Genomic DNA, 10,439 nt, shown 5'->3' on the forward strand with positions numbered 1-10,439 from the left:
TTTTGAATTCGATTTACTTGGGTTGTTAATTAAAGCCTTGAATCATGTTAATTTTTGACACAACTAATCCGACATAACTTAAAATTCGGAGTTTAAGTGATAATTATATCAAATTAATGTCTTAGTCAAACTTTTTTTTTTTTTTTTTTTTTAATCGAGTGTCCAGACCAGTTTGAGTACACCTTAATTAATCCTTGTAAGTGATTAGTACAACATCTCATCGCTATGATAACTAGAACAAGTCAAACCCCTTCGGATACAAAATTAAAATACTAAATTATAGGAGTACATGTAAAGTTATATAGCATTTTCTAAATCATAGTTGGCTTGACAAAGATAGATTTCCATATTTTGCCACCATGAAAGGAGTTAGAAGAGCGTGTTATTTACGGTGTTTAATCATCACTGCATAAAAGTATCAATCAATACTTTAAGTTTTCCCTTTCAAACCATTATGGTATCTCTCCTTCTTTCAAGCTATATATATACATACATATATGCAATAACACATGTCATCATGCATGCAGAAAAGCACGACATATTCAATTAAAATAACACAAAAATGGGAGACAGAAAGAGAAAGAGAAAAAGAAGAGAGAGAGATTTCCTCCATATGTCAAGGGGCTAGGGTTTAAATTCCTATTAAAGTGTTGTACTTAATAGTGCAAGTGCTTGGCTGCAGCTATATTCTAAACTATATATATGGATCTCTCAATCTAAGCCTGTCCACTGTGTGAGAAGAATTACAAAATAAAAATAAAATAAAAAAATCAAAGATACCCACGTCACCCTATATTCCAAATCACTGTTCCTTCATCATTTACTCAGAATTATTCCTTCTGGAGAAGCTTGAAATTCAGCTTGAGGAATTCAGATGAAAGGAGTTGATAGTTCTGAAGACGCAGAAAAAACTTGCAAGTCAACAAAAGGAGAAAGCTCAAGCGATAGCTCAGTTGAAGAAAGCGAAAAGAAGGGAGGCTCCGGATCTGCAAGGCAGTATCATCGCTCCAAGATGCCGAGGCTCCGGTGGACTCCGGAGCTCCATCTTTGTTTTGTTCACGCTGTAGAAAGACTAGGAGGACAAGAGAGTGAGTAAATGATTCGTGTTCTTGTGCTTTTCCATCATAGTTGAATGAATATTAAAGGGAAATAAATGAAATCAGAGCTGAAATAGTTTGAATTTTTATCACTACTGCAGGAGCAACGCCTAAGTTGGTTCTTCAATTTATGAACATCAAGGGCCTCAGCATCGCTCATGTAAAGAGTCATCTTCAGGTGCTTTGATCTATATAGATAAGATCGAAATTCAACAATTTTGTCATAGTTTTACTCATTTCTTAACTATTTGAATTTTTTTGATTTGATAGATGTATAGGAACAAGAAGATTGATGACCCTAACCAAGGTAAATATTATTTTCCTGACATCCAAGATTAATCAACTATGGCGACAAAATTAGGGTTTATTTGTTCAAGGATTGTTGCTTTATTTTTTACAGTGATGACAGAGCAAGGACTTGTTTTGGAAGGCGGTGACCAGATATATAATTTGAGCCAACTCCCCATGTTACAAAGTTTCAATAATCGAAGGCCTTCTTCCAGTATAAGGTAAAATAAAAAGGTGCAATTTCTCTCCCTTTTTTCAGTGATGAACTGAGTTTCTACAGATCATTTTAATTAGTAACCCGAATGAGAAGTTGTTTCTTTCTTTCAGTTATGGTGATTCTTCTTGGAGAGGACACGAAAATCAAAGCCATGGCTGTAATATGATCGGTAAGAATGCAGTTGAAAGAGCCGCCAAACATGGACTTTATAATTCAGTAGCCGAGAGACTTCTTGGAAGCCGCAATGATAAATCAATCTCAAATGATCGAATGAATCACAAAAGCAGCAGTTGGCAAATGATTGAAGAACTGAGAAGCGGGATTAAAAGAAAGAGTTTGGATCCAGAATGTGATGACAATATCGATTTGAATTTATCACTGAAGGTAAAATCAAACAGTGATATTCATGAAGGAGTACTACTTGATGAAAATGGTAATTATAATTTGGAATTAGGTGATGAAGTTGATAGTAGCTTGTCTCTTTCTCTGTCTTCATCTTCATCTTCAAAGCTGAGCTGCAGATTGAAGGAGGGAGATCGTGATTTGATGAAGAGGCATCATGAAGGCACAGCCAGTACTCTAGATCTGACTTTATGAATGAGACAAATTTCTAAGTGAGATCCTTAAGTACTTGTGCTCAATCAAAATTTGATGATCATCATTGTCATGATGTACCAGCTACCATATATATATATAAGGTGATCATAATTACAACTTCGCTCTTCTTGTTTTTTCCATTGTTTTGTATGCATGAAATAGAGAGAGAGAGAGAGAGAGAGAGAGAGAGAGAGAGAGAGCGAGCAAGATTAATTAATGGCTGTATAACGAGGTAAATGCATATAAATTTAGATTATTATTAGCAAGATTCTATGCACATTGGGTAATGGGAATTCATTGTCTTAAGAGCTTAAAGAAATTACTACCCAGAAATTGAAATAAAGAAAGGGAAAAAGGGAAGAGTCCTTGAAGAACACAAATGGTCCACAAAGAAACCCTTTTTATTATGTCCTCTCTGAAACTACGTTACCATGAGAATCCCACATTTTTACCATTTTTCAGTCTTATCATCTTGGATGTAGAATAATTAAATTAATCATCATATCAACTGGCTTATTTCTTGAGTCAATCTTTCAGGATATTCAGGAGCCTACCACTCTATCATATCATATCTTAATCAAGTATATATTAAGTAAGTAATTATCTTATATTAATCAAGAATGATATTATATATGTGTACGAAACATATATTCTTGTTGGAATAACTGATAATTAAGGGGTTCTTTGAGTCTACACATGTTTTGAATCAAACACATTGTTTTGTGGATTTGGAAGCTTATGTAGGAGGAAGTTGGGAAGCTCTTATTATTGCACAACTAATTTATTTAATGGTGATCAATAATTTTAGATTAATCTTATTTGCTTTAATTAAATATATATTTATCTGCTGATTGACAGGATTTGCACTGGAAATTAGGTCTAATCTTCATAGATATATAGCAGTTTTTTTTTTCACTAACATCATATAGGGAGAAATGGTCTAAGCTAGAGATGATATAAATCAACACAATATTAGTAAAAGTAAACTTGACCAAGGGTTTATCTTGAGGTAGAATGGTCGGTTTTTTTATGTCTTTATCTGTACATTCTTTTTCTATTTTAATACTACTTAATTACCAAAAAAGAAGAAAAGAAAAAAAAAAAAAAAAAAAAAAAAACTGGACTAGAAAGAGTACATATACTGATACGTTTTACTGATTACATAATACATTCTTTGTGACAAAGTTCTTCACTACAAGTGTATGTATACATTCTTTGTGACAAAGTTCTTCACTACCAAGTGTATGTACTACACAAGTTACATGATTGGGGGTTTTCCAGAGGAGAGTTCATTTGCAATTGTAATTTAATTAGTTCGAATATTTGCAGTATTGATTGTAGAATTTCAATTGTAGTTTTCCATGGTTTTTGAAGACAGTATATTTCAGTACATACATATACATGGATGAACAACAAAATCGTGTATGTAACCTCTTCAAAGAAAAAACCCTTTTTTCTTATCATATTTCTGTTCCTATAATTCGTTGGGGAACATTGGATACCATATAATAATTCAAGGTGTTTCATCATGAATTATTGAAACAAGGAGTTGGTAAATCTTTCAGAAGTACTTGAAGAAACTTATTAAATTGAGCTTATAAATAGTTTGGAAACTTGCAATTGTGATATTCATTAATTAAGCTACATTTTTAATCTTTGCTTGTCAAGAAAGCCATGCTCAATTTTGAAGGATTGGTCATTGGCATACTTAATTATCATTTGACAATATACAGAGAGGAAGAAGAAGAAGAAGAAGAGAGAACGGTCCAGGATTTCATGCTCAAACCTTTTTCAAATCTTAAATTCTCTGCTCTTTGGAATTGAAATTTGTAATGAATCTGCCACTCAATACTTCATATAATTCATAAATGAAAGCATATATTTAAGATGGTTTCTCCAGCAACTTCCATTGGATTCCTAGTACCTTTCGATCATTATAAATCAATCAATTTTATAAGTTTGAAGAAGAAGATGATTCAAAACAATTATTTCATATAAAATTTATTCAAACATATAGTACTATATATACAGTATACAGTATACAGTATACACTCTCCTTTTTACTGGGTGAACAAGAAAAGGACTCCTATCTCTCTTCTCTGTGGTCAATATGAAAACATGTTCTATCAGTCAGAAGTTATATATATAGTTGATTCGAATTCCGAAGAAAAAAGATGTTGCATAATTTCAAAGATTTATTTCAATCAAAAATTATTCAACGAAACGACCTTTGAAATGCTTCATGATGATTAATGTCTCTGGTCCTACATCTGCTATATATAATGAGTTAATATTTGACTAAAATCTATCAACTAAATTCGATTTACACGATGTGTGAAAGCAAAATCTTTCTATTTTACTTTAAGAAGATTGGGATATGCTGCTTCTGTAATGGTTAGCAATAGAGTATATCCAAGAGCAGGATATTACAAAGGCTTCTCGGCAGATTGGGATTTTTGCAAAGAGGACAGATTTTTCCTTTCGCCAAGAATCACAAGAGTAAATTTTATTATCATGATCTATGTGGCATACATACATACACAACGTAATTAAGAAGCATTTAACAATGTTGTTCAGTTAAGCACCCTCCGATATTACTCCAAGGGTCATCAAGAGGTCAAAACACCTTTTTTTTTTTTTTTTTGTTTACTCGGGTGTTTCGGCCAATACCTTATACTACGGCCGAATAAGAACTCTAGTGGTCACCCTTATTAGGTCATAGGACTCAAACTCGGAGACCATGGTAGTCCCTCTCTTGCTCTTTTCCCATCAAAAAGACTCGAATTTGTGAGAACATGTTGATCATCCTTTACTCTTTTACCATCAAGCAATGTTATAATCAACCAGTAAACACAAACTAACCCCAAATCAACAATCACAAAGATTCACACAAATCACATCAACAAAGAACACAAGATATATCGTGGTTCACGTATCCAATTGGATAAGCAACTTCCGCGTTGAGCTCAGAAAATGGGAAGCTCGCTGCACTACTTAGTATTAAGATCCAATCAACGATTACAAGCCTATCAATCTCTATTTGTTACAAGAAACCCACACCGTAACTTCTCCTAGAGACCTCACCTGGAATCCCACGACAAGAGCAAATCAGCCCTCTTGATTGATTACTAAACCACCCAATCAACCCAAGTTACAAGAATTTCTAAACTGAACCAAACAGCTCAAAATAGAGAAGAAAAACGCGAAAAAGAGTAAACCGTAAAGCATAAGAAAACAGCAGCAAAAATTAATTCGTTGACTGTGCATCTCTCTCCTTTTATATTGTTGACTCATCTAGATTCTCAGCCATCAGATTTGGAAGAAATCAATGATCAGGATTTCTTTCAGCCAAATGCCAAACTCTATGTTTCATTAAACTGTAGAGAGACCTTATTTCAGTCTTCACTTCAACAAGCAACTTAATGGTGATTAGGTCAAAGATGTTACTTGTTACCTCCACCAGTACCAACTACAATGTTATTCGTTATAAAGATATTCTAAGAGTAGTTTGAGAGATTCAAAACCCTTAGCCGAAGATCCAAAGGTTAAAAAAAAGGTTGTGTTTAGTATAAGGTAAGACAATAACGTCGTTGCTTTTAAAATACAGTAATTTTACTACTCCTGATGTAAAATTGCTTTAGTATGATGTTGGCAAATTCACTAGAATTTGGCTGACGTCTAACTTTAGGCGAAAGTCCATATGGGCACCAATAATATAATTTGGCATAATATTACAGCAATTTAATTAGGGTTGCATATATAATTGTATTGGATGCTCATAGTTTTACTATTTATATCGTACAAACTATAAAACTATCGTCTCTCTCCTTCACAAGGTCTGTCTTCTCTTTTAACATGAAAAACGTTACCAAAAGTCAAGGCTCTTTAACGAAGTCAAGGTACACAACCTTTCTTCTTCTTGTATTTATTGCTTCTGAAGAAAAGTGGTAGTGAAAATGATAAGACATAATATGCTTCTGAAATTCCACTAGTACTACTATTAGGTAAACGGGAAATTCAACATTCCAAACTATTACATAATCACGTATAAATAATAAAATATTGAATCAATTGATTCAGGGTTTTAGGGATATCTGTTTGAATTATGTGGGTGAGATTTGTTGAATTTCTGATTGATCTTTTTCTCAAGAAACTGCTTTTAATGACGACTTTTAAATAAGTAAAACGTATGTTAATTAGTTTCAGAGAGACGTACGTTCCCTTTTATTACGGATGCAATAAACCCTAAAACCTGGGCTATATTTTATGATCCTAATAAGCCTAGTAAAAGTATCTTATAAAACTATGCATTTAACGAGTTTTATTAAACCAAAACATAATTAATGTTACCACATACTATAGGAAATTTTCCAACACTAAATACTAACATCAATAATAAGCATAATTTACGAAACCAATGTCCCATTAACTTAATTAAAAATAAATCTGTGTACATGTAGTACCATTTATGTATGAATTACCTAACTATATACTGATTAACTCGAGTTTTTGGAGATGAAAGTTATGATACCTCAGTAAATCACTGACCTGATACCAAGTTGAGTACTCAAATTGAAGCTTCTTTTCGGCTTGGTAATGGATCTTCCATGTGCTGCTTTTAGTTGGCTTTCATTTTATGTATAGATATGTTAGCCTGTTGGCTCAGTTTTTGTGTCAAATGATGGATATCATGCATGCTTACTTGCTTACTAACATGTAATCTGATGAGAAACGTTAACTGAAGCCACCATCAAGTCTCTCTATTTTGGTTTCCTTGAACGCATTTGTAGGGATTTAGTCAAAAAATTTCTGATAAGAAATACTTGGAATAATTGAAAGATCATAATTTAACATGGAGACAGATAATGGTGAAACAGGAAGACTAACCAGAAGTTCAAAACAAGTCTACAAGGCCCTGGTTAAATTTAATTTGGATAGAAAGGCTCATGGGCTTGACCGCTTGAAGCCCAAAATCCCAAAAGATCTGACATCCGAGGCGGTTTTAAAAGACAAAAGCACCAAACCAGAGAGTGAGAGACAGAGGGAGACGCAGGACTACTTCAAGAAGAAGAAACGGGTTAATGGTTATGAAAAACTTAACTTCCCGAGGTTAATATTCTTCCCCAATTTCGATTTCATTAGTCTTCCTAATTGGTATTAAGTTTATTATTTTATTCTCTTTGCTGCAACCTCCATTACATGTTACAGCTTGTTACACTGAATTTTGGTCTCTTATTCCTGTAGCTTTGTTGAATTCCATGAAAATTAGTTTATGCACGAATAATTTTTTGGGTTATGAGGTTTTCGTTAAAGTAATGGCAGTTGAGAACCAGACTGTGTTAATTTTCGTTAGATTGTAGAGGTTGGTGCGTTGTGCGCAAACTGTTCGATGAAATGCTTGTGAGCAGTGTTATGTTCTGATTTCTTTATGTTCTCATACGTTTCTTATGAAGACCAGTATAAATCCTTACCTTAAACCTTAATTTGCTATAATGCTTGCAACTTTCTTTGCTTTGAGCAGTGCTATTGGCTTGAAAAACAAATATTAGAGGCAATGGATCTCTCTCCGTTCAAGCGGGACATTGATGAGCTTATAGATGAGTTTGTTGAGGTGCTTTCTATTATTTAAATTTATCTATTTTCTTTACGTTTTTACACCTTTTCTTTCTTTTTGAAATGGGTTTTAACAGTAGTGGAGTTTGGTGATTAACAGGGTGAATTGACAACTTTGGCTGATATGAAGAAAGTTTGGCTTTCCAGAAAGTTCACCTACATTTATGAAGCTAGCCCGTCTAACAATTTGTCCTTCTTTATGCAATCGTTGTATGCCCATACAATTCGTAAGCTTTAATTTTTTATTCGTGTTAATCGCTTATATGTCAACGCAAGCATGTTAAAGTTCCCATTCCCCCATTATCTTTGTTAGCGGTCTTTGCTAAGTTTAGTTTCATTATTTAATGAAATGCAGGTCACATGGTCAGTACTGCTTCTTTATCATGCAGATTAGGTGGACTTTATTGCCTTTACTGCCTATATGAGACTCAACCATTTAAACCTTCTTTCAAGATCTATCTCTCTCTCGGTATGTTTTGACTTAAACTTGATTTTTGAGTTATACTTGATTGTGATGATTGTATGATACATCATTACATCATCCAACTTTAATCTGACTGTTAAGTTTGATCTGTGTGGATAATAGATAAAGACACTGTTTTTGACGTATTATTGTCTTATAAATGTAATTCCTTTGACATTTACCTAGACAACTGAGTGTTATGCTATTAATTTGTGATTTATGGGTCATGGATGCCAGAAGAGTATTAGTGGTGATAAGAATAGCAAGATTTGATTAGATATCATGACCAGTGCATTCTGGGTAACTTTTTTAAGTTTTTCTAATCTCTTCTTTATGATTGGCTTGCTCACAAGCTTTATCTGACAGGAGAGCTGAATAAACTGAAAGATCTTGTCGTTGAGGCGAAGAGTATGGGTATTAGAGTTGTACCTGCTCTGGTGAAAAGGATGCTGAAACAGAACATGTTTCTGTTTGGATCTGTAGACCTAAATGAAGGCTCTGTTACAGAGACAGTGAACCAACTCACAGACTTGCAGAATGCCCGTATCAAATTTGCATATGAGAAGTATTTTTTCAACATGAGAAACTTAAGTTGTTATATTCTTGCTTTTATACATTTGTCATAATTTCACAGTATCAGTTCATGATGATTTCTCTGCCTTTCTTTTTGCTAACAGATTATTCGCAAGCACTAGAATTGATCATTTTCTCCATATGGACATGGTAAGTAAAATAATTTGTTATAATAAAGGAAGATATGGTGCCCGTGGGCAAAAAAGTTGTATGGAGCATTAAGCTATATTGGATCTGTTTGTGTTATTGCTCACATCAGGGTATGGAAGTTGATCTGGATGTGCTCAAGAAAATGTCAACGGAATATACTAATGCCAAGAAACTAGCCATTGAAGGTACTTTTATTTCCTTTCTAGTGTTCTTGTTAGGAGTCACAAAATGATTAAACAAATAATTATGAGATGCATGTAATTATTTCTCAATATACCACTCTTCTATGTGCTGAGTGATACTTGGACTGCTCATGAAGATAAAGAAGAAGAAAAGTAAATATTTTTCAATAAACAACTCATACACTCTAATTATTGCATTCACTCTCACATGCAATGCAAACGCTGCTGACTAAGGTCTTTCATCCCACAATTTGATTAAATCTGCACTATTACTATTCGTTAGAAGTTCTGTTAGCCCTTTAACATTTTCCTCCTATTTGTGTTTCAAATTAATTTTTGTTACAGAGGCCAGCCAGGTGATAGATGTTGAAAACATAAAGCATATATCAGGTGATAAGGAATCAATCGGAGATGTAGTGGATAAAATTGCTGAGAACTGGAATGTCCAAAGAGAAGTATTTTATCAACAAACTAGCTTGAACCAGCAACCTGCTGAAGAACCAAAACGGTTACAACTGCCTGTTGAGCCGCGAGCAGGTGATGACGTCTTTGAACAAGAACTGGAACAGCTACTGCTTCAAAATTAAGTAATCTTCAAACTTGGAGCACAAAACTTCAAGCATCTCATCCTAGTTTTGTTGATCAAACACTGCCGGCTTTAATTCTCTTCGGTTAAAGAAAGCATCTCTAATTTTGTGGAATTTATTGAAGAAAGATGACGCATGTCCTGTGTTTTAGCATATCTTTCTATCTTCTTCCTTGAGCAGTTCAGTGAGTTGAATCGTTGCTGCAGATTCAGAGCAAAAATTTTATTTGGTTCCAGAAACCATGGAGGGTTTAAACGAATGAAGACATGTAATCTCTGTTTTAAAAACTAGACCGGACCAGCGGTCGGACCGGGACCCGGCAGCTTCTCCGGTCCGGTTCAGGTCTTATGGGGGTTTTTTTTATAATATTTCAAAATTATAAGGTTTACCTTGTAATTTTATAGGGGTGTTTTGGAGATATGTCAAAAGTTTAGGGATTAATTAGTAATTTTGGGGGTATTTTTGAAATAAATAAAAATTTTAGGGACTAATTAAAATTTTTAGGGGAATTTTTGTAATATATTAAAATTTGAGAGATTAATATGTAATTTTTTAAAAATAAAATTATGGCTGACATCATCAGTCCAATCGGTTGACTCGTGACCTAGACAGCAAAACGGGTTGCTCTTCAGTCCGGGTTTTTAAATTCATGTAATGCCGTCCACAACTTGT

At 33.8% G+C, this 10,439-nt stretch overlaps 2 protein-coding genes across 4 annotated transcripts; both read left to right on the plus strand.

Moving 5' to 3' along the window:
- Positions 1–563: 563 nt before the first annotated feature.
- On the plus strand, positions 564–2,309 carry LOC116106227. Its single transcript, XM_031392574.1, has 5 exons — positions 564–1,088; positions 1,199–1,275; positions 1,368–1,404; positions 1,498–1,606; positions 1,713–2,309. The coding sequence occupies exons 1-5, from the start codon at positions 875–877 to the stop codon at positions 2,197–2,199; spliced, it is 924 nt and encodes a 307-aa protein (XP_031248434.1). The 5' UTR covers positions 564–874; the 3' UTR covers positions 2,200–2,309.
- Positions 2,310–7,214: 4,905 nt separating this feature from the next.
- On the plus strand, positions 7,215–10,215 carry LOC116106195. Of its 3 annotated transcripts, none has more exons than XM_031392535.1 (8): positions 7,215–7,308; positions 7,721–7,810; positions 7,913–8,039; positions 8,168–8,281; positions 8,642–8,840; positions 8,953–8,998; positions 9,108–9,183; positions 9,526–10,214. In XM_031392535.1, exons 2-8 carry the CDS (start codon positions 7,754–7,756, stop codon positions 9,765–9,767), a joined length of 861 nt encoding a protein of 286 aa, XP_031248395.1. In that variant the 5' UTR covers positions 7,215–7,308; positions 7,721–7,753; the 3' UTR covers positions 9,768–10,214. The 3 variants fall into 3 exon arrangements, with proteins under 3 accessions (XP_031248395.1, XP_031248396.1, XP_031248397.1); XM_031392536.1 differs by having other exon boundaries at positions 7,240–7,353; positions 9,526–10,215; XM_031392537.1 differs by lacking the exon at positions 7,215–7,308 and having other exon boundaries at positions 7,722–7,810; positions 7,913–8,022; positions 9,526–10,215.
- The last annotated feature ends 224 nt before the right edge of the window (positions 10,216–10,439 follow it).

This window comes from Pistacia vera, unplaced genomic scaffold (genome assembly GCF_008641045.1).
Source record: "Pistacia vera cultivar Batoury unplaced genomic scaffold, PisVer_v2 Contig51, whole genome shotgun sequence".
In the NCBI taxonomy this organism is placed as follows: Eukaryota; Viridiplantae; Streptophyta; class Magnoliopsida; order Sapindales; family Anacardiaceae; genus Pistacia; species Pistacia vera.